Source organism: Hyaena hyaena, unplaced genomic scaffold (assembly GCF_003009895.1).
Source record: "Hyaena hyaena isolate Hyena2069 unplaced genomic scaffold, ASM300989v1 scaffold_42, whole genome shotgun sequence".
NCBI lineage: Eukaryota > Metazoa > Chordata > Mammalia > Carnivora > Hyaenidae > Hyaena > Hyaena hyaena.
The window spans coordinates 2832991-2857006 of NW_024080674.1; the positions used below are offsets into that span (position 1 = coordinate 2832991).

General features: G+C 53.9%; 1 protein-coding gene across 3 annotated transcripts in view; it reads left to right on the forward strand.

Annotated features, from left to right (window-relative positions):
• The window catches only part of ATP9A (ATPase phospholipid transporting 9A (putative)), a 124346-nt gene that overhangs the window by 87721 nt on the left and 12609 nt on the right, over positions 1-24016 (forward strand). For all 3 annotated transcript variants that reach the window (XM_039229968.1, XM_039229970.1, XM_039229969.1), the window contains exons 15-20: positions 7731-7892; positions 16121-16213; positions 17272-17355; positions 18702-18872; positions 21421-21519; positions 23841-23930. In XM_039229968.1, coding sequence (XP_039085899.1) covers positions 7731-7892; positions 16121-16213; positions 17272-17355; positions 18702-18872; positions 21421-21519; positions 23841-23930 — 699 coding nt within the window. The remainder of the gene's footprint in view (positions 1-7730; positions 7893-16120; positions 16214-17271; positions 17356-18701; positions 18873-21420; positions 21520-23840; positions 23931-24016) is intronic.

Consider the following 24016-nt stretch of genomic DNA (forward strand, 5'->3'; position numbering starts at 1 on the left):
CATTCATCTATCAGTGAGCACTGCTTCCATAGTCTGGCTGTTATCAGTAGCGCTGCTATAAACGTAGGGGTGCATGTATTCCTTTGTTGTTTTAGTTTTTTGGTAAATACCCAGTAGTGCAATTGCAGGTTGTAGGCCAGTTCCATTTTCTTTTTAGAGAGAGAGTGTGTATGTGTGCAAGTGGGGGAGGGGCAGAGGGGGAGAGAATCTTAAGCAGCCTCCATGCCCATCATGGAACCTGACACGGGGCTGAGTCTCAGGACCACGAGATCATAATCGGAACCAAAATCAAAAGTTGACACTTAACCGACTGAGCCACCCAGGTGCCCTGAGTAGTTCTATTTTTAACTTTTAATTTAATTGTCTTTTTTTTTATTTAAAAAAGTGATCTCTCTGCCCAAGGTAGGGCTCAAACTTACGACCCCAAGATCAAGAGCTGCATGCTCTACCGACTGAGCCAGCCAGACGCCCCAATTTTTTTTTTTAACTTTTTGAGGAAGCTTCGTACTGTTTTCCACAGTGGCTGCACCCGTTCGTGTTCCCACCAGCAGTGCAAGAAGGTCCCTCAGCGGGGTGTTAGGGGCAGATCATCTGTGAGCTGACGGCAGTTAGAAGCGGCCATCTGCCGAACACTGGCTTGGAGCGCCAGGCCCTGCGCTCCGGGCACCTCTTACGACCCACGGTTAATACGATGGTACCCGTTCAGCAGGTGGGGTGTAGGTTGGCCAAGGGCTGTCTCCAGGGCCACGTTGCTGTGGCCTGATGAAAAGCAGCAGCCCACGTCGTGTGGCTCTGTGACCTCAGTACTGCTTCTCTGCCCCCAGGAGGAGGGCTTAACTGTGCTCTGTCGCTCACGAAACATGAGGGGGTGCCATGCACCTGTGTGGGGAGCTTGGGGCGGGTGCTGGGTGGGCCTCCAGAATATCCGGCTATTCTTGCCGGTTCTGAGCTAGCGCTCAGGGTCTGTGTGCCTCCCAGTCTCAGTCAAGTGTGTGTTTTGACCCTTCCCTCTTTCTTATCTGGGGAAGCTTCCACACTGGGTGCTAAGAAACCTTCAGGCAGCCCCCAGAAGCCTTCCTTCGGAGTGTCCTGTCTTCACAACCCATCTCTCCAGGTTCCTGTCCTTAGAAAGACAAACCAAAAGGGTGTGTTTCTCCCCTGATCTCCAGTGACCTTGAAACAGCCCTCTTACAGACAGCACGAGAGATCAACAGAGCTGCACGCACAGACCTCCCCGACCATGGCAGAGTCCGTCAAGGAGGGCATTCCTGGGCCCGGGTCACCGTGCTGGGGGATAGAGGAGTGCGGTGAAGGGGCGCCTGGCTGGCTCAGCCCGTGGAGCATGTGACTCTTGATCTCGAGGTTGTGGGTTCAAGCGCCACTTTGGGTGCAGAGATTACTTAAAAATAAAATCTTAAAAAAAAAAAGTACAGTAAAGCGACAGCTCATCGAATAGCAGATTTTGTAAGTTTATCATATAAACTTAGAGGGGAAAAAAAACCATTTTGGTATTTTTCCTCTCTCTGTCTTCCATACCCAGAACTTAAATGTTTAGCGTCACTCCACATTCTATCTTGATGTGTCCACTTGGTAATATATGGTCTTATCCCTGTCCAGTAGCTGTCTGTGATAGGATTTTTATTTATTTATTTATTTATTTAATTTTTTAATGTTTTTTTTGAGAGAGAGACAGAACACGAGCGGGAGAGGGGCAGAGAGAGACAGAGGGAGACACAGAATCCGAAGCAGGCTCCAGGCTCTGAGCTGTCAGCACAGAGCCCGACGCGGGGCTCGAACTCACGAACCGCGAGTTCGTGACCTGAGCCAAAGTCGGATGCTTAACTGACTGAGCCCCGCGGGCGCCCCCTGTGGTAGGATTTTTAATGGCTGCCCTCTCTCCTGCTGCTCAGATACCCCGCAAATTATTTTGTCTCCCGCTTCTGGCCGTCTTCAATTTTGACCGTCATGACAGACGCCTGACGGGTTAGTCTCTGCGCGCCCCCGAGTGTGTGTGTAAAAGGCTCCAGGTGTCTTGTTTTGCATCTTTGTAACCATGTTGCAGAGTGAGGATAAAAACCACCCGGGGAAAGAAAGACAAGCGTGTGGCTCTGCTGGGGGCCTGCCATCCTCAGCCCCCGCGCGGACCCGAGGTTCTCCCTTCCAGGACCACACTCATTTCTCAGGGGTGCCCTTCCCTCAAATGCCGCCTTCTACCTGTGACCCGGGCCGCTGGACAATGACTGCATTCAGATGCGTGTGCAAAAGAGCGAGAAAGATTTAGGAGATGGGCGGGGCTTTACCATCGCACACTGCTGGGTCCTTGCCCCAGGGTCAGTTCAGAGAACAGAGGTCAGGAATTTAAGGAAAAACCCCTCCTTCAATGTTATTTATTAACCAGTGGGGGGTCCGAATCTTGAAATAGAGCACTGGTTGCGCAGAAGAGGGGGTGTTGGTAGTGTTTTAGGGATGCTGTAGAAAACCATCGAATGAGCCCCCATTGGCATTAACTGCTCCAGGCCCTAGATGCTAAGGTTCTGTCCTGTTTCTTATTCGTGTTGGCCCAGAATGGGCTAAGGGAAGAGTGATTTCTAAATGGCTAAGATTTTATGGAAATGACATCATTCTTTCTTTTCAAATCTGAATTTTAATCAGATTAAGTAATAGGAGCCTGAATTTCAAGTACGGGATCAAAGCAGCTTGGATCAGGGAGTGGCCTTTTATTCCGCCATCTTGCCCACAGGTTCTTAAATAAAACAGGGGCAGCTGTTTTGTTTGCTCCATGCTGTGTTTAAAAAAAAAAAAATCTGTAGCAGTATTTAAAAAAAAAAAATCACTTAATGTTATATAAAAGCTCTTTTTGGGAAAGATCAGACCTGGAGATGGTGGGCCCAGTTTCTACTGGGCAGTGGTTAGCCGAGCTGGGTGGCTCCTGCCTCAGTTTACCCCACCCCTCTGGGTCCTGTCTGCTCTCTGTCCAGCCCCCGGTAGTGCATTGTTGAATCAACTTCCTAGTTAAGAATACCTTAGGTCTCTGGCTGCAGTCATGGCCTTGAAAGGCTGCATTAGGGCGAGCTGGCTGGCCTTCCTGAGCCTGGCTGTCAATCTTGAGAGCCACCAAGGATATCAGGTTCACGCACGCGCTTACGATTACCGTGTATCCTACTTCTGACAAGAATTCAAGGCTCTTAGCCTGACCTGGCATTTTTCCCAAGCACACATTTCCCAGGTACAAAGGGAAAATTATTAAAACTTGTCACAGGTGGTTTATTGCTGAGCCACAGACGATGAAAAAGCCCTTTCATGGATCGTTCTGGCATGAATTCCTCAGATGGGCATTTTGGGGAGGGAGCGTAGCAGCCTGTCCTTTTGATTTCCTGGCCCAACCCAGAACACACGGCCGACTCAGAGCCCCCGCGCCTCCCCCCTTCTGCCCCCTGCTCAGTTTCCATTTGGTGGAGTTAATTTATTTGTTCATTCATTCACCTTAATGGGTTTCTTTTTCTGCTGCTGCTCTGACCTCTGGATATTCTGACCCGAAGTCTCAGAGACCCCCCACTTCTGGCTGTTGGGGACAGTGAGACTCAAGACCCCCGGATCCTTTCTGATTGGGCGATAGGGAGTGATTCTCTTGAACAGTTTGGACTCCCCAGTATAAGAAGTAACTTCATTTTATATTGTCTTGTTTGGGAAAGAAATGCATCGGGCTCTCCTGCCCCCAGAAATGTTTGTCCCTGCTGCCTTTGAGGAGGGTCAGGGAGCCCCGATTCCAAACCAGTCTCTTCTCTGTAGGATTTTGGGGGTTTCTGTTTAGAAAGGAGCTTCCGGTTAACGCTGCGGGCCAGAGGGTGGAAGGCGAGAATCAGAGACCCCCTCCACTGCCCCCCACGCCCTTGGCGGGGCTCACGTCCTGGGGCACCGGTCCCCAGAGAGACCAGGGAGGCTTTGATGAGGAGGCTGGACCAGGGTAGGGAGGAGCAAGCATGGTGGTGGCTCGTTCCCTTGCTCCACTGAGAGGTTTGCTGCTGAAGAAACGGAGGTGGAAGATGTTAGCCTCCGGGTGTAACTCACCCATCAGCAGTGACCGTCACTGCGACCATTTCAGCGTTACAGGCCAGCTGTCCCTTCTGTGCAACCCCGTGGGTCCCAGGCGTGGGGGCTGGGCTGCCCGAGCTGGAGCTGCCCCATAGGGTCGGGAGTTCCGCATTCTTTCCGTTGCGGTTAAGAGCAGGCTTTGGGGGAATTAATGCGTTTCCCCGAAGCCCAGTACCACCGACGTTTCACATCTGTTCACAGCAGTGAAATGGGTTTTTAAGGGGTGACGTAACAGCAGCTTGAAAACAAGAATGAAAAAACCCCTTTCATTGAGAGCCATGGTTGAAGGCATCTCGAGAAGAATTCTCCTTTGTTGAGAAGTTGGCGCGTAAAGGAGGAGGCTCGAGTGTACCTACGTGTTTGTAATATCTTATGTTGAGATATGTGTTTGCTTAAAATTGAAAGAAATGAAGGTACATAAGGAAAATATTTCCACGGTACAGAAAGGTGAAGCAGAAGACAGGAGTGTTGCTGACCACATGCCGGCCTGTAAGCGGTTTACAGGCGATGGGACTGTTGCGTGCAGAACAGTCTTCACTGATCATTTTAGACGTTGAGAGGTGACAGGTAGGACAGGCCCTGTGGAAAGACTCAAACCAGCACGTGAATGGGTTTTCAAAGACCGAGGCAGACTATCAGCAGAGAAGACAAAAGCCAGTCGCTGCTTGACTGGCCCTTTCTTTGCAGGTGGGGGTCAGTGTGACAGTACCGTCCGTCGGTCAGAAGGGAAGGCTCGTCCCTGGGAATCCCGGGTGACTTGCTCGGACATCACTCGGACAGAGTAGAATTTTCCTGAAGACAAATCTCTTGTTCCAGCATAAATTCAGTTACTGCCAGCAGTAGGAAGCCGGTTGGGTATCTGAGCAGAGCCAACGAGGGACGGATACACGGAACGTTTAGCGCTGGGACAGAAATGGAAACGAAGCGCGCGGAGTCCCGCGCTGTGCAGAGGCTGGGGGGGTGGGGGCGGGTGGCAGAGCTGGGCTGCAACCCGTTTGACACCCCTGTCCCCACTTCAGGGGGTAGCAGGGCAGCCCAGGAGAGCCTGGGGTTCCGGAAACTGAGTCAGAGCCCGGAGCAGCAGGTGTCTGCGTGTGCAGGGGATCCTGGGAGAAGGAAGGGGGGCCTCCAGGAGCAGCCAGATGAGGCAGGAGCGTGGGCGACCGTGATCCCCTGGGAGAGCGACTCTCGGTGGCCTCCGCCCCTGCAGGGACACGGAAATACCCCAGACGCTTTCTTACGGAGTAGCGGCCACCGGGGAGCCACCGCCGGGCTGAGACATAGCAAAGCGTCTCAGAACTGATACCTCCTAGGTGCCCCTTTCTCCGTCACCCTCTGTCGCTCCCCAGGTCTGCTCTGTCCTGAAACCTGCCTCCTTTTCCTTCCCTAAAGGTTACATTTTATAAGAAGAAAAGGGAGACGGGGGACCTTTCCTTAGACTCCATCCTCTCGGGCTTGGTTTGGAATAAAATGGCGGCTTGTTGGGCATTAAAATTGGAAGCGTCTCGTGTGCATTTCGGCTGCTGCGGGAGCAAATTGCTGCACGGCTGCTGTTTGGAAACACCCCAGATTGAGTGTGTCCTTTAGGTGAGAGGCCGCAGGGGTGAAGCTGTTGCCTTGCCCTGCTCCCAGCCGCGGCCCTCTTCCCTGCTGTATGTCCCTACCTCTCTCTTCAAACCCGACGCCCGTCTCCTCTCTCTGGCCCTCGCTCTGCCCTCCATGCCCCTCTCTGCCTTTCGAGGGCCCTGTGATTGCATCGGGCCCACCTGCATGATCCAGGAGAGGCTCCCCGCGGCTGGGTCCTCACCCTCCATCACCCCTGCGAGCCCATTTGGCCGAGTCAGGTCACCTCTTCGCGGGTCCCGGGATTAGGATGTAGGCATCTTTGGGGGCCGTTATTCTGCCTGCTGTGCGTCCCATCAGATTCATGCTGGTGACAGTGTGTCGGGTGGGCACCCGAGTGCAGCCGGGCACCACTGAGGCCGCGCCGCGGAGCTCGCACCCCAGCCCAGGCCCCTGGGATTGGCCGTTTCCCGGGGGCCTTTTCCTTGTGCCCGTTACACCCAGGAGTAGACCCCGCGTCAGCCTGTCCCTGCCGCCGGCCGAGGCCCCTGCCTCGCTTGCTCCTCTGAGTCTGTTTCTTCATATCCCCGCAGCTGGAGTGGGTCATTCTTAGCTCAGGGGCTCTCTGCTGACCACACGGGGTGGCCCTGTCGTTTAGGCTGTGTCTGTCAGGCACACCGTGGGCTCTTTACACTCACTGGTGATTCCTTCCTGTGGCAGTGGGGGTGGAGGGGGCGAGTCTGGGTGGGGACCCATCACTGCCCAACCCCCCCCCCCCCAGCTCCCCTCTCTGTTGTCTTCTTTTTCTACTTGTGTTTCCTTGTCTTCCTGGAGACCCCTGGCCAGGTTCACTGGCTTTTATTTTTATTATTATTTTTTAAATTATTATTTTTTTTTTTTGAGAAGGAGAAAGGGAGAGCATGCATGAGCAGAGGAGGGGCAGAAAGAGCGGGAGAGAGAGAGAGAGAGAATCCCAGGCTTCACACTGTCTGTACAGAGCCCTGTGTGGGACTCAGTTCCATGAACTGTGAGATCATGATCTGAGCTGAAATCAGGAGTCAAGGGGCTTAACCGACTGAGCCACCCAGGTGGCCCTCAGACTCACAAGCTTTTAGAACATGCAGATTAATTGTTGCTATGTAAAAGGAGATCTCAGGGCCAGGTTTCTGGTTTTTCTTGAGGAACTGGCAGCGCGGGCCATCCTGGGCTGAGTCCCCTTGGGGCAGCCTCCCCCATCGGTGCCCATGGGGTTATGGGTCGCCGCCCCTGTGGCTGTGGTGGGGTGCGTCCCCGCCCAGCCCTCTTCACTCACTTGCATGACCAGCCGGGCCCCTGCCTTTGACCTGAAGTGAAGCTCGTGTCGCCGAGGCAGCAGGAAGGTTCCAGATGGCAACAGAAGATAGGCCTCTGGGAAGCGCAGGGCGGGTGGGCAGGCTTGTGTGGACCAGCTACCTCCCAGGCCTGGCCACCTTGGGCAGCTGAGCGAGTCCCTTGCCCGAGCGCCTGTTTCCTCTTCTGTGTAGACCAGGGTCCATGCCCTCAGCAGTGCTGCCTTCGGGGGCAGGGATCCATCTCTGCGGTGTGGCCATCGCTGTGTGTCGGGGTGTCTAGCGCACCTCGCGGGTGGAGGCCAGGGGGTCCTGGCACACACCCCCTTCTCCAGTGTGACAACCAGAAGTGTCCCCAGACATTGCTGTGCGTCCCCTCGGGGGCAGGGCTGCCTGGTTGAAGGTGGTGTAGACCCTACTGGGTTGGTTACTGGTGAGGCTCCCCTGTTTCTGAGGGCTCCGTGCACATCGCGCAAAAGTGATCGCTCCCGACCTTCTGAGCGTCCTCTCTGCCACAGCCCTGGCGCGCGGCCTGCCTTGGGGCCCGGAAGAGAAGGGGAGTCCCCCTGTGTCAGGGACAGCCGAGTGCCCAGGCTGTCGCGGGCCGGCCCAGCCTTCCTGGGGACCCAGTGACTGCCTGTGCTTCGTCTGTCTCTGCTGCCCCTTCTGCCTTCGTGTTCATTTGTTCGACCTGTGAACCAGGACCCTTGGCGGTGTGCCTGACCTTCGACCCTGTGTCGCCTTTAGGTGGCCCTGGTACAGTGGACCGAAAGTGTGGGGCTGACCCTGGTGGGCCGGGACCAGTCTTCCATGCAGCTGAGGACCCCTGGCGACCAGATCCTGAACTTCACCATCTTACAGATCTTCCCTTTCACCTATGAAAGCAAGCGCATGGGCATCATCGTGCGGGTGAGTTACCCTGACGACTTCCAGTGACTGGATGACTCAGGTGTGCTGTGTGCCCCGTGGCCGTGCCACATTCTTCCTTAGCCCTTTCCTACCCTCTTTATTGTGATGTCTGTTGTCCAGACGAAGAAGAGAATATCATTGCCTGAGCAGAAACAATACTCGTCCATCAGTCGGACGAGACCTCGGAGAGCTGACCCGCTTCTGGTTAATCTAGTTCTAGAGGGAAAGGTCTAACCTATGGGGATCAGACATTTCTTGGTAATAATACACTTCTTGTTGTGCACGCTTTTGTTGAACGCGACCTGTTTCTATTGAGGTGAAATTGACATCAGCGAACCACTTTGAAGCATAGAGTTCAGTGTTGTTTAGGACATTGACAGCGTCGTACAGCCACACCTCTGTTTCAGAACATTGTCATCACCCTAAGGGGAGCCCTCGTACCCATTACGTAGTGGCTCCCCGTTCTTCCCTCATTCTGGTCCTGGAACCACCGATCTGCTTTCTGTCTCCAGGAATTTACCCATCCTGGTTATTTTGTTTAACTAGAATCCTGTAATACATGACTACATGACCTTTTGAGTCTGACTTTTTTCACCCAGCATAATATTGTCCAGGTCCGGGGCGCCTGGGTTGCTTAGTCGGTTAAGCGTCCGACTTTCGCTTGGGTCATGATCTCGCGGTTCGTGGGTTCGAGCCCCGCGTCAGGCTCTGTGCTGACAGCCAGCTCAGAGCCTGGAGCCTATTTCAGAGTCTGTGACTCCCTCTCTCTCTGACCCTCCCCTGCTCATGCTGTCTCTCTCTCTCTCTCCTAGAAATAAAAATTAAAAAAAAAAAAAAAATATTGTCCAGGTCCATCCACCTTGAGGCAGGCAGCAGAACTCCATTCCTTTTTATGGCCACGTCATCGTTTAGCCATTCATCTGTTGAAAGACATTTGGGTTGTTTCCACCTTACGGCTGTTGGGAGTAGTGTTGCTTCGAGCATTTGCGTACAAGGATTTGTGTCTCTGTTTTCAGCTCTGAGGGGTGGAGTTGCTGGGTCCATTGCCCACTTGCTGGATAATTCCGTCTTTTAGCTTTACGAGGAACCTCCAAACGGTTTTCTGTCACGTTGCACTATTTTACGTTCCACCAGCAACGCAGAAAGGTCCCAGTTTCTCCACACCCTCACCGCCAACCATTGTTATCTCACTTTTTCACTTTTTTGATTACAGCTCTTTCTGTGGTTGCAAAGTGGGGTCTCATTGGGGATGGAGTGGAGTTGCTGGGTCTTAATGACTACTGATGTTGAGCATATTCCATGTGCTTATTGGGCAATTTCTTATCTTCTGTGAAGAACTGTGTATTCGAGTCCTTTGCCCACTTTTGCGTTTGGTTGTGTTCGTGGTTGAGTTGGAAGTGTTCTTTGTGTAGTGGGGCTATTAGACCCTTATCAGAGATGGTCTGCAAATATTTTCTCCTCCTCTGTACGTTGTCTTTTCACTTTCGGGTTTTTTTTTTTTTTTGTCTTTTCACTTTCTTTGATAAAAATTCCTTTGATTCACAGAAGTTATTAATTTCGGTGAAGCCTAATTTATCTATATTTTCTTTTGTTACTCTTAGGTGTCATATCCAAGAGTTTATTGTCAAATCCAAGGTCATGAAAATTTACTCCTATATATATTTTTAAGAGTTTTGTGGTTGTGGCTCTTTCATTCGTTGTTCTAGTTTGGGTTGATTTTTCTATATGGTGTGAGGTAAGGGTTCAGCCACACTCCGTCGCACGTGCGTAAGCCCTGTCCCAGCACCGTTTGGCGGAGGGACCGTTGTTTGCTGAGTGGTCTTGGCATCCTTGTTGTAATTCAGTGTTTTAAATGGTTTTTCATTCATATAAGTACTGAAGTTATTGGGAAAACACAGCTATCATTCAGAGGCGTCATTTTGTCATATTTATTTCAAATTTTGTTGTTATGTATTCTGAAACTTGTATTGCAGTATAGCCTACACAGAGAACCACCGCAAACATCATAAGCATGCCGCTCAGGTGTTTACAGAGTTAGCACACCCGCATAACCAGCAGCCCAGAGCAAGGATCAAATTCCCTCCCTTGTCACCCCAGCAACTCCCGTGTGCTCCTTCCTGGTCACCTGCGTCCTTCTCCCCACAGGGATGTGACCACTCTCTTGATTCCTACCACCGATTAATCTCTTTTTGAGGTTTTCTCTTTATAGAAAAGAAATCACGCAGTAGATTCCTCTATTTGAGGAGCTGCTCAAATTTATATTTGCAAGATTCATCCATGTTTTTTAGGTATCATGGTTTTAAAAAGTTTTATTTTTATTTATTAAAAAAATTTTTTAATGTTTATTTATTTTGAGAGAGAGACAGAGAACGAGAGGGGAAGGGCAGAGAGAGAAGGAGACACAGAATCTGAAGCAGGCTCCAGGCTCTGAGCTGTCAGCACAGAGCCCGACGTGGGGCTTGAACCCACGAACTGCGAGATCATGACCTGAGCCGAAGTCGGATGCTCAACCGACTGAGCCACCCAGGCGCCCCTGGTTGTGCATATTTCTATTCTTTGAGTGGCATTATATCATTATCGCACTTTCTGTTTTTAACATTTAAAAGAACTTTATGTCCATGCATTTAATCTTACTTTGTTAGTTTTAGCCGTGTTACAGTGTTGCGCTGTGTGACTGTGCTTCGCTGCCTTCAGTCTACTGGAGTTCCCTGTTGATACATATTGAGAAAGTTGCCACTTTTTTTGCCATTAGACACAGTGCTGGCGCAGGTCGTTGTCTGTTCTGGTCTCCATTCTACAGAATGTGAATCTGCCCGGAGGTCAGCTTGCTGGGTTTGCAGTGTATACATCGTTAATGCTACCAGAGCCGTCAGTCATCCACTCTTGTCCCCAAAGTGCTACTACTAATTTTGGTGTCACCATTCCTCCACCTCCTCCCCAATATTTGAGAGTGTCAGAGTTTTACAGTTTCGTCAATATCTTGTTTCACCATTGGCCCTGGTACTCAGAGACTCCCGCTCCCCATCCCAGGAAGCCAGGGACCCCTGTGCTCGGGCGCCACTGTGTTCGGTAACTCGTAAAGTCGGCCGATCATCAGAATTGCCAAGGGAGCTTTAAAAAATCCACATCACTCTTGTCTCGTCCAGAACCAACCATCTTAGGATGGTTCCTTGGTATTTGTAAAGGTTTTTCACATTGTTCGGCTCGATCGGAGAAAACTCTGCTCAGATCGTGGGCAACTTCGGAGCGTGACTCCTCGTTTTTGTTTTGTCTTTAAAAGAAATGAGACTCCCCTCCACCTGGATCTACTCAAGTGTATTATGCCTTAAAGATCAGAGAGCTGTAGATTCTATTATAATAAGTTAGTAACAGCAGTGTGAGTACTCAGGGGTCAGGTACTAGCAGCAGTATCTCTAAATGGCTGTTCTAAATGATTTCCAGAAACTCATTCACCAGTCCTTAGCATAAGCCAACAAGATAGGAACCATTTTGATTGGCATTTGACAAAGAAGAAAGTGGAAGTGCAGAGAGGGCTCTGCATTCTCCCCAAGTCCACACAGCTGGGTGATGGGGGAGCTGGTGATGAACCCCAGGTGACATGGCCCTCAAGCCTGGGCTCTTTAACCACCGCTGCCTGGGAGTTTGGGTGTGCCGAGTGGGGCGTTGAAAAGCTTGCAGAGCACCCACGGTAATGTCCCCACACTTGGTGGCATAAAGCCACAGAAGGTAGTATCTCATGGAGTCTGTGGGCCAGGAATCTGGGTGCCCCTCCGCTGGGTCGTCTGGCTCTCGATCTCTCACAGGCCGCTGTCAGCCGGGGCTCAGCTGGGGCAGGATTCGGCTCCTTGTGGATGTTGCACTGAGGGCCGTGGTCCTCCGCTGTTTCATTGGAGGCCACCCTCGTTCGCTGCTCCCCTGGCCTCTCCGTAGGTCACCTCCCTTGTCAGCTGGCTTCCTCCCAGCGAGCAAGGTGGGAGGCAGAGTCTTTGTAACCTGATCAGAACCGGCCTCCCGTCCCTTCTGTCTCGCTTACGAGAAGCGGTAGGAGTGGGTCTCACCAGGGCACGGAGTACGAGGAGGTAGGGGTCCTTGGGAGCCATTGAAGAAGCTGTCTCCCCTCCAGGTAGAAGAAACAGCTCCACGAGCTGCTGTTCTGACGACCCAGTGACACAGCATGAACGTGCCTTGAAAATGACACATTCTAAGGGACTTTTATGTCCCCGATGCACCTTTTGGGTGGGAGGGGAGCTTTTTCTCCCACGCGGCTGCTGCTTTTACCCCTGGCCCGTACCTGGTCTGACCCGTGGCTTCTAGACCGTGGCTGACGTCAGGACCGCCTGTGTCCTGGAAGCAGCAGCTCAGAGCGTGTGGGTGGGTGTTTCCTGGGGAGTCAGAGTCATTATCTCTTCCGGAATGACTTTTGTTCCGGCCCTTCCAGCCTTTAGTTTTTCAAGTTCCAGGACCGTGGGCTCTGCTGAAGTCATTTGAGGGTTGAATCATCATCAGATAGTCCCTAATATCAGCCGTTCTTGGATAAGTGAGCAATATACCCACCTTCCTTTGGCTGGGAAGGGCTCTCGTTCCCAGATACACATCCTGTTTTATGAGATGTGGCCCCACATCTTCTCACAGCAAGACCAGCACTTTACCTCGGAGTAGGGGGTACTTCTCAGATGGGAAAAATCTTATCATTATTTTAAACTTTCAAAAACATTTTTCAACATTAATTCACTTTTTTTTAACATGTTTTATTTATTTCTAGGAGAGAGAGAGACACAGCTTGAGCAGGGGAGGGTCAGAGAGAGAGGGAGTCACAGACTCTGAAATGGGCTCCAGGCTCTGAGCTGGCAGTCAGCACAGAGCCCGACGCGGGGCTCGAACCCACGAACCGCGAGATCATGACCTAAGCGAAAGTCGGACGCTTAACTGACTAAGCCACCCAGGCGCCCCCAACATTAATTCATTTTTGAGAGACAGAGACAGTGGGAGCAGGGGAGGGGCGGAGAGACAGGGAGACACAGAATCGGAAGCAGCTCCAGGCTCTGAGCTGTCAGCACAGAGCCCGACACGGGGCTCCAACTCACTAGCTGTGAGATCATGACCTGAGCTGAAGTCGGACGCTTAACCGACCGAGCTACCAAGGCGCCCCATATTTACCATTATTTTAAAATAGCAATCCCCCCTTGCAAGGTTATAAAAAACAAACCATTGAATTAAATCATTCAGAGCAGATACATGCATCAAGAAGGAGGTCAAACTATTCATCTTTATTTTCAGCACCCAAAGACCAAGCACTCATCCCTCTTCAGAGAATTTCCCTTTTAGTTTTCTTCTACCCATATACGAGTGTAAATACCCACACGCATTTGTATGAACCTGGCATTGAGCATCACGTGAGGCTTTCTAACCTCTCCCCGCCATCGAACAATATGTGTGATGAAAATGTTCTCATATTAGTAGAGTGTGATTTTTATGATTTTAATGTGTGCGTGGTGTTTTGTTGAAAGAGTATACCATTATTTAATTAAATATTCTTTTCACGGATATTTCACGTTTTTCATTTCTCACGACTAAAAGTCAGTCTGTGAGCATCCATCTTTGTTAGGCTATCTTTAATGACATGCATGGGATTGCTAAATTTTCTTGTTTTCTGACCTGTCTCCCTTTTTATATGTGCCTTTGACATGAAAATTAGCCTTCAGGCTCAGGGACAGCTCTCTGTTTTCCAGAAACCTCCCTAAACTCTTCTAATGCAGCTGTTCTCGCCCTGAGGCCGTTTTGCCTCCAGGGGACATTCGGAAAAGTTGGGAGACATTTTGGTCGTCACCAGTCAGGGTTGATGTCCTCTCATTGGTAGAGGCCAGGACAGCCTCCTAACGAGGACACTGCCAGGGCCAGCAGTTCAGTTACCACGCGCCCCTGTATCCTCCCTGGCATTTGGAAGTACCTGCCCAGTCGCCCGTTGTGAGGCAGCGTCAGCTGGGCTGTGACACATCTTGGTTTGGTGACCATCGGCAGGTATGGGCACAGTCACCTCGCTCATCAGCCCTCCCGACACGTACGAGCTCGTGGATGGTGCTGGGCAGGGACTTCACCCACGCACCAGGCAGAGTCCTTCCTTGGCCTGCATCTCAGTCTTCTCGGAGTTTCTCTGGGGCTCGTGTGCCTGTGTGTCCAAGAGGAAGGCTGCCATGGCCACTTTCTTGTTGTCTCGTACAGATGTTCTACCGTCCTCCCCCCCCCCCCCCATGGAATGATGGAGGCGGATCGGTGCTGTAGATCATACCCTTGCCCTTGTTTGAATAAAAGAGGCCTTTGAACAGGGTCCAGGATCAGACCACAGTGGAAAAAGACGAGGCCCCAAAACAATGCCGTGCAAGCACCAGCCCTCTGTAAATGCGCAGCGTAATCGTATGGGAGCGGGGTAACCTTGTGATGAACCGGGTGGGAGGAAGTGAGCGACGGGAGGAGACAGTGGTGCGGTGTTTGTATTGGACGAGCTGCCTGCGCCCTCCGCGCAGAGGAAGCTGGGGAGGGGACGCCGTTTCCTGCGCTCTGTTGTCAGGCACCGTTTGGGTGAAGGGAAGAGGGAAAAAAGCCCCGGGACGCTTTCATGTTCAGCCCCCGCGGCCATCGCTGGCCCGAGTCCCGAGCAGGCATAGGTGTGTGTGACCCATCGGAGATGTCACGTGCCTGCCTGTCTGCTGGCTTCAAGGAGGCAGGTGCCTCCTCGCGGCCGGCAGTGCTTTTGTGAGCAAAGCACGGAGTTCTCCAAGATTGTCAGTGATTCCAGAGGGCCCTGGAAAGCCGTTTTAAAGGAAATGTGTACCCGTCATTTGGCTCTGTGTATTTATGTCATATTTAGTAACGAGTTTACACGCATGCATTCTGGGCTGCCCAGGGTAGCAAATCTTAGGCATGAGGTGGTAATGACCATGCTCTGTTCCCTCCGCCCTCCCTCCCCCTCCCCCCAGGCTCCCTGTGATGTGAGTTTCCGAGGAAGGGGTCATGGAATAAGAACCAGGGATAAGAGCCGTTGTTCCTTAAAGCCAGGATTCCTCAGCCCCCGTGCTGTTGACATTGGGCCACCTGATTGTTGGCTGTGGCTGTCCTGTGCACTGCAGGACACATGGCAGCATCCCTGGCCTCTATGCGCTGGATGCCAGCAGCACTCACCCCCTGTGACAACCGCAAAAGTTTCCAGACACTGTGACATGCACAGTCCCCTCCACTGAGAACCGCTGGGCAAAGCCTTGGTCCCCACACACAGTGCGGTTGAGGGGCACACGGAGTTAGCATCGCCCTTGCGGGGCTGTTTACGCCGAGCGGGCGTTTTCTGCGTGCCTGGCCCTTGGCTGTGTGCTGTGGCTCGGTGACTTCATTTAAGCCCAACAGCCTGTGCGGTAAGAGTTGGCAATGTTCCCGATTTACGGGTGGGAGCGCTGAGGTGCAGAGAAAAGAAGCAGCGTGTCTGAGTGCACACGGCCAAAAGCTGGTGTCAGGGCTAAGCCTTTGGCTCCTGGGTCATGGTGTTACCTACCCCCAGAAAAGCTGGTCGGCGTGAACAAAAATCCGGGTCATTTGATCTCTAGCAAGTCCTCAGGTAGACCCAGGGGTCTGGAATGATCGGGATTAGCAGTTCTCAGCGAAGGCAGTTTGCTTATGTCTGGAGACATTTGGGTTGTCCCCATGGGGGTGTGGCTGGCCTCTAGTGGGGACAGTTCAGGGACGCTGTAGAAGGTCCTGGAGTGCACAGGCCAGCCCCTCTCCGCCCCCCAGCAAGGAACCCTCCAGCCCGTATGTGAATAGTGCCAAAATGGAGAACCGCACCTCGGATGAGCACCTTACTTTGCCGTCTTTTCGGGTAGACCGCGGTTGGGTGATCCTGGCAATTCTGTGTGTAAATTTAAGACGATCTTGCAGCGTGGGAGTCCATTCCTGTTGAGATAGTAATAACTTGAAAAACAAAGTTCTCATGTCCTTTTGATCTTGCTTTTCATCATTTAATGCTTTTCCAAATGCTTTGAGTTTTCTTCTATTTTGGGTGGCCTTTGCCCCAAAGTGAGCCCTTCCCGCCTCCCCCTTCTGGCTTTTTATCTTTGTCCAAGTAATGAACCATCAGCGTCCCCTGAGTAGGCTTTGTACGCCATCCATCATGGGAAGTGGGTACCGGAGCCGAAAGTGGGTGTTCTCCTGAGTGTTCATTCTGTCATGCCCCCCCCCCCCAGGATGAATCGACGGGAGAGATCACGTTCTACATGAAGGGGGCGGACGTTGTCATGGCCGGCATCGTGCAGTACAACGACTGGCTGGAGGAAGAGGTAAGCGGCTGTGGGGAGTGAGGGCTGCAGAAGCACGTTCTGGAGCCTGCCCCTCGCATGGCGTAGTAACGCGGCTCTCTGTACTCGTTATCCGTGGCTGCGTAACACGTTGTCCCCAAACCTAGCAGCTTGGGACAGCACACTTCCATCCCTCACGGATTCTGTGCGTCAGGCATCTGTCCGCAGCCTAGCCAGCTCTTCGCAGAGTCTCTCAAGTGGTTGCTTGGGACCCAGGTCTCATCTGAAGGCTCAAGCGGGGCGAGGCCCACTCCCAAGCTCACGAGTCACCTCCTCCTCACTGGCGTTTGGCTGGTGGCAGGGGGCAGGAGGGCGGGGATCCTTGGGGGGGTCACGTCACAGGCTGCCTGTCCTGATTGGTGAGGTGGAGGATCGGCCACAGCCAGGGGGGAAGAAACTCTTCCCATTGTCATTTTCTCTCTCAGCTCCAGGTGGGGGGTTGGGGTGGGGGGGATGCCCAGTTTCCATTCAGTAACATTACATTTTCAGGTAGAAGGTTTGCAAACTCAGTACCAACAGGGGCGGGTGAGTCACATGCAACAGGCTAGGGTGTGTCTTTCCAGTAAGGTGGCACGTTGTGTGTTAAGCATAACAGAATATTCTTCACCTGACAGCCGTTTTTTGGGAATACATGGAAGCAGCTGCTTTTCATCCATCTTTGGCTGTGGTCATTTGGGAAAGCAGGTGTGGTGGCGTCAGAGGTTTGGGGTTTTTTTTCCCCAACAAGCCGGAAATCCAGATTTGTCTGTGAAGTCTTACGGTGCTGCTGACTGAGCTTTTGAAGCATATATTGCGCCCAGTGGAGAAAACCTATGCATAGACCAATGTTTGGCCTGCGGGCTGCCATTTGCAATCTCCCTTTAGAAGGCCTGCTTCAAGGAAGGTTGCTATAGGGGAAGGCGATGTTCGAATTGGCCAGTTTCCCTGTGCCCCTGGTAGGGGTCTGTCCACGTTAGCATCCAGCCCTCCTCCGTGAGAGTCCAGGGCTCGGAAGCAAGGCCCTTAGTGCGGCCCTCCGCTGACTGTGGTCTGCTTTTCAGTGTGGAAACATGGCCCGAGAAGGACTGCGGGTTCTTGTGGTGGCGAAGAAATCTTTAGCAGAGGAGCAGTATCAAGACTTTGAAGTAAGTGGTCCCATGACCTTCCCATTATTTTTTGCCTTCCTCCGCACCCCCCCCCCCCACCTCTCCTTTTGGTCTCCCCCTCGCTCAGTCTGCTCTGGCCACACCGATGTCCTTTCTGAGTGCCCCAGGCTCACTTCTGTCACAGGGCCTTTGCACTTGCCATTCTCTGCCCAGAACTCCCTTCCTGCACAGAGCTCCATGGCCTGCTCCCTCACCTCCTTTGGGTCTCTGCTCAAATGCCGCCTCCTCCGAGAAGCCTTCCCGGACTCCCCATCTAAGGCAGCTCCACCCCACCGCTCGCCATCCATCACTCCGCTTAACTTTCTTCACTTAATCACCATCCAGACTGACCTTGTTTATATGTTTACATCTGACATTCTTCCTAATAGCCCCTTCTGGGAATAAAATCTTTCCGAGAGCAGAGACTGTCAGTCTGGTTTGCTGTTACATCCTGACGCTCAGGATGGTCACTGGCACGGAGTACACCTTCTGGAAAACGAAATGAATCACCCCCTTGGAGCCCTCAGTGTTTTAAGTTGTAAAAAGAGTTTAACTGGGTCATTGGCTTTCACAGCTCAGGGCTGCAGCGTAGATCTGTCTGGTTCATTGCCTTCTTGTCCCATGGACTGCGTGTTCCTTGCGGGAAGGGCCCTTGGATCCCCGGGCCTCAGGACTGTGAGGGAGGGACGGGTGACTGGGGACAGGCCTCTGGGGTCCTCTCGTGCCTCACCCAGAGGAGCTGTGCTTGAGCCTGTCTCGTCCGTGCGCTTGAGTTCTTGGTAAAGCTTTATTTAGCAAGAGTTCCGGCCCCGGTAGATTCGACTGTCTTTTCAAGTTTAAAGGCATGTGTTTGAATCAGCTCCTGAGGGGAGTTTTGATTTTCTTCCATGTATTTACTAAATTCTCGAAAGTGGCTTAAATGGAAGGGTGGGGCCAGCGGTCCTTGGAGGCGGGACTTTGTCTTCAGAAAACCCAGCGATCAGGGATGCTTGGTCACAAAGCGCATGTTGTGGCAGAGCCTGCTGTTTTCTTTGAGATCCGGGGGCACCAATCCTTGTAACAACCTGGTGAGGCTGGGGCTCTTGTGGCTGCTTCGTGGAAGAAAACAGCTAAGGCTCAGATAAATTGAGCCACTTGCTAGAAGTTGCACAGCCAGCGAAGTACAGAGGAAGGGGTGGGGCCGGGCCCTGGCCGAGGTCTGGGCCGAGAGTCTCGGTTCATCCCTTTGGGGTCCAGCCACGTGCCGCCGCCCCCTCCCTTGGCGTTGTACCCCCGACGCCCCGACACCGGCCGGCCCGGCCCCTCCCCCGCCCCCGCAGTGACTGTGCGCCCCTGCCCTGCCCCAGGCCCGCTACGTCCAGGCCAAGCTGAGCGTGCACGACCGCTCCCTCAAAGTGGCCACCGTGATCGAGAGCCTGGAGATGGAGATGGAGCTTCTGTGTCTCACGGGGGTGGAGGACCAGCTGCAGGCGGACGTGAGGCCCACCCTGGAGACCCTGCGGAACGCGGGCATCAAGGTAGGGAGCACCTGCGGCGGGCTCGGCCGCCCAAACAGCCGCCGTCCTGTGGGGGTGGGCTTCGGAAGGGTGGCTGCAGCCGGTGTGGGGGTTAGTGGGGGGGGGGGGGCGCATGGGCGGTGACCCAGAGCCCTGTCCCAGACGGCCTGTCGCCTCACTCCTGCTCCCCGCCGGCCCCCCTCCCCATCCTGCTCTTGGAAGAGGCTGGTGCGTTTGCCTTTAAACCCCACCCCCGCCCCCCAAGGCCACAGGGGTTGCCCGTAGGCGGGGCCACGTGCATCCCCTCACCGCTCAGTCAGGGCCAGGCCGTGTCAAGATGCTCAGGATGTTCAGTACATTCTTGCTGGGTGACCCGACGGCCCGCGTCTGCCTGTTGTTCTGGGTGAATGAGTGACCGCCCTCACTCGTAAAACGCCGTATTTACGCTGTTTGGGGCCAAAAAGAGAAAAAAAATGCCAACAATCCAGTAGTTTGATCCGGAGAGGCCAGTAGAGGGCGTCGGAGGAGCAGGCTACCCCTCCCAGGACCCAGCGGAACAGCCTCAGCGGCTTGCAGCTTCTGGAACCCTGTTCTGTGTGCTGCCCGCCTCCGCCCAGAGCGCCTCCCCGTTGCGTCCATGGGCCGGGACGTGGCCCAGGCTCCTGGGAGCGGGGCCACACTACTCACTGAGCTGCGGCCACACCCGGGCCACGGCGGGGGCCACTCGCTCGCGTGCGGGCACGTTTCCCGGGAACCAGATTCCGTCCCGTGTCTTCGGCCCTCGGGCCTGGCTCGCTGCGAGGGAGTCGTCGGCGAGGCCCCGCGTTTGGAAGAAGCGCCTGAGGTCAGAAGGGCGGGTGTCCGTGGCAGCGTGCGCCTCAGTCTGTCACACGGGCGCCTTCTGCGACCGCGTCCATCCAGGCGGTGGGATTCTGCCTTCTGCTCTGCCTTCATCCCAAGCCGCGTCTCCTCAAAGCCGCTCTCACCGAAAGGCGGGATGTTTCTTTCCCTCTGGGGACCCGACTTCTCTTTCTGGTTTCCCTGGTAAGACAGGAGGGGGAAGGGAGCGCAGGGGCGAGGGGTGTGGGGACCTCACCAGTAGGGTTTAGCGGGAAGCTCTTCCATGGCCAGAAGGTGTCGGCACTTGGGAAATGTCTACCTCAGCCCCTTCCAGGATGCGGCAGCCGAGGGTCCTGGGGCTCAGGTCTGGGCACTTACCTGCAGTGCCTGCCCCCTGTCGTCCCCACGTGGGACATCAGTCAGCAATGACTTGCCATGGTTTTCTAGAACCTGAGCCTCCCAGCTCCATCCCCGGGGTCTGCTCTCCTACAGCAGACCCCGGAAACTGGCCCCAAACTGGGGTCACCTAAAAGGTTATTGTTTATATGGCCGGATGGGGTTTTGAGAGAAGAGGCTGACACCCAGCAGGGTGAAGCCCGGGGCCCAGGGCCCCCGGGAGGGCCGGTGCCTGCGGCCTGGCTGCCCCACTGCCTGGGTTGGAATCTGGTTTCTCCACTGACTACCTCGGCGCTCCTTGGCCAGTGGCTTGACTTCTCAGCACCCGTTTCCTGCCTTATAAAGTTACCCTGAAGGCCACGTGCACCAAACACGGAAGGGCTTGACGGACGCCTGGCACGCCGATTGCTCGGGAAGCCGTTGCCCTTTTCTTTCCCGCACCTCCCCCACTGCCAGCGCGTCCTTTGCCCTGTGATTCTGCGCCCTTCCCTGCCGCGGGCGGAGAGAAGGGCTAGCGGAGCGGGAAGTGCGTCCGTGTGGACGTGGAAGACCTGGATTGAGGCTGTGTGGCTTTGGGACGGGTCCCTCCCCTCTCTGAGCTCACAGCAGCAAAATGCAGACTGGTCTGTTTGGAGGTGTGGAGGGACTTGGCACACGTACCCTTGGCTTAACCAGCCACAGAGAAGGACCGTACGCAGCGGAACAGACCAGTGCTTCCTGCGGGACACGGAAGTGGCCCCGTCCCCACACAGCCTTCCCTTCTCTGAGATTTTTTTTTTTTTAATTTTTTTTTTTTAATGTTTTATTTATTTCTAGGAGAGAGAGAGAGACAGCATGAGCAGGGGAGGGTCAGAGAGAGAGGGAGTCACAGACTGAAACAGGCTACAGGCTCTGAGCTGGCAGTCAGCACAGAGCCCGACGCGGGGCTCGAACCCACGAACCGCGAGATCATGACCTAAGCAAAAGTCGGACGCCCAACCGTCTAAGCCACCCAGGCGCCCCCCTTCTCTGAGATTATTTATTGCTTTGAGAAAAATTTCCAGAAGAGGGATTATGAGGTCAGAGGCCAAGCTTCATGACGTCTGTTAAAGCGTGTGGCCAAGTGCTTTTCTGAAAGTACCATACCAGCCTTGGCTGCCACCAGCAGTGGTCACTGGGGGTCCTCGGGCCCTTGCGGTGGGCTCTTCCTGTCATGTGCTGGGCACACCAGGAGCCTCGAGGGAAATGGGATAAGTCATGTTTCGCTCCGTGTTCTTGGGAACTGGGCTGACACGGGCTCCGGGCCGGCCTTGAACGCTTACAAAGAGGAGGCCCCCTTGTGCTGCGATTGCAGGTTTGGATGCTGACAGGGGACAAGCTGGAGACAGCCACGTGCACGGCGAAGAATGCACATCTGGTGACCAGAAATCAGGACATCCACGTTTTCCGGCTGGTACAGTGTTCTCTGCGTGGGGGCCTCGCGGGGGTGGGGATGCAGTTTTGCCCTATGACCTCGTAACCTTGAGTGGGCCCCTAAAATGGGGGGGGCCTACATCACTGGTTTGGGTGGAATTACTGAGGGACTCTGGCGAGGCTCCAGGGCTCCTTCCCGGGGTGGCTCAGAAGCACCTCGTTACTGCCGTGTTCTTAACCCAGTGGGGGTCGCGGTCCCTTCGAGAAGCTGACGAAAAGCAGTCGGGATGAAGGATGCAGATGAGCCCGTGCATGTGACATTGTACACACGAGTCCAGATTCCACTGAACCCTGGGAGACCGAGTCCTTGGATAAGAAATAAATTCCGGATCGCAGATGTTGGGCCATCTGCCCTCCTGCAGAAAACCCTTCAGGAGCCTGTAGAGAGAGGTCTGTCGGGCGGGCAGTCGAGAAATTTCCTGCCCTTGTGGCAAGCACTTGACCCCAACACTGCAGGCGTGGGGAGGTGAGGAGGTGCCCTAAGGCAGAAGCCGAGACCGGCCTGAACGAGTGCGGGGGAGTGGGGGCGAGCGCTGCGCTGCGGCGGGGCGGCAGCCCTGCTCCTGAAGCCGGGGACCCCGTGCCCAGCAGCAGGGAGGGGGGCTCCGCATGTGGTGGGAGTCCCCTCGCCCCCGCCTTTGATTCCCGCCACACAGAGCGCTCGGGATGCGGCAGTCCTGGGGATATGGCACCAACGGTGTTGTGCGGACGCGGGTCTGGTCAGTCCCCGTTATACACAGACTCCACGTTTGCAGATTCACCTGCTCCCTGAAACGTACTGGTAACCCCCAAACCAGCGCTCAGGGCGCTTTCGTTCACAGTCCTCTGTGGACACGCGCAGGGCAGCGGGACATCATCGTTGCCCCACGCGCACCCCCAGCTGAGATCAGACCAGGCCGTCAGTCTTCTCCGCTCTCATACGCACACAAGCCCAGTTCACGATCTACTTGGTGCCGCTTTGGGCTTTTTTTGGTTTTGTTGTTGTTGTTTTAGTTTTTTTTGTATTTGCATTTTTGTGTTAGTGATTTCACTGTTTAAAATGCGTTGCTGAGCTCAGGAAGGCTCTGATGTGCCTCATGGAGAAAGTACATGTGTTGGATAATCTTCCTCCGGGCACGAGTTACAGCGCTGTTGCTTATGAGTTCAGTGCTCATGAATCAAAAAAATCTGTTTTAAAAGACGTCTTTAAACAGAAACACATATAAAGCAAGGTTATGTATCGATGGACAAGAATATGGTGGCCAGAGGTGCACAGGAACCTGGCCCCCTGGCCCCCACACAGGAGCCACAAAGGAATCGTGATCTGTTAAGTTGATGTTCACAGTGACTTTCTAGAGTGTGGCCATTGGAAATAACAAACACGGACCGTATGTTCTATACATTCTCTACTCTATGCATTCTGTGTATTCAGGGGTTACGATAGTCCATGTGACCACCTGCTTTTGTAAATAAAGTTTTATTTAAACACAGATAGGCCTGTTTGTTTACATATTGCCTGTGGCTGCTTTGATGCTAAGGCAGCAGAGCTGAGTCGTTTTGGCAAAGACTGTAGGGTCCACAGAGCCCACGGGGTTTGCCATCTGGTCTGTTCCAGAGAATTTGGCCGCCCTCCCAGATGCTTGGCTCCTGACGCCTGCTTCGCAGCCCCTAGACGTGCGCCTTAGAGGCTCACGCGTCTCTCCCACTTTCGTGTCCTCACGCGTCAAGTACAGCCGTTACCATTACGCACCTTGTAGGGTTGCTGTGAGAAGTCAGTGGGGAAAATCCATGAAAAGCGCTTAGCACAGTGCCTGGCGCTCCATGAAAGTACAGCCATTTTTAGCTCTTGTTTTTATTATGCAGGGCCCTGCTGTCCTGGGGGAAATGCGAGGTGATGGCTGGCACACAGGCCTTCCCAAGTCCCCCGGACGCATAACACACAGGATTTAATTTGGCTCTGGGTCTGGCGGCAGGGGCAGGGCGGGGGTCTGTGGCTGGGGTGGCCACTGTTGTCTTCTTTTTTTAATGTTTTATTTATTTCTGAGAGAGAGAGTGTGAGCAGGGGAGGGTCAGAGAGAAAGGGAGACAGAGAATCTGAACCAGGCTCTAATCTGAGCTGTCAGCACAGAGCCTGACGTGGGGCTCGAACCCATGAACCGTGAGATCATGACCTGAGCCGAAGTCAGATGCTCAACTGACTGAGCCACCCAGGGGCCCCGGGTGGCCACTGTCTTCACCCCGGCTTCAGGAAGCCACTGCTGGCCCTTCTCCCGTGTCCGGAGGGCGGGCCGCGGCAGCCTCCACGCCTGTGTTCCCTTGCAGGTGAGCAACCGCAGCGAGGCCCACCTCGAGCTGAATGCCTTCCGCAGGAAGCACGACTGTGCCCTGGTCATCTCCGGGGACTCCCTGGAGGTGGGTGTGGGGGCCCTGCTGGCCGGGTCCTCCCGGGAGCGCGGGCCCTTCCTGCTTCGGTGGGGGCCGTGACCTTGGCTGACCCC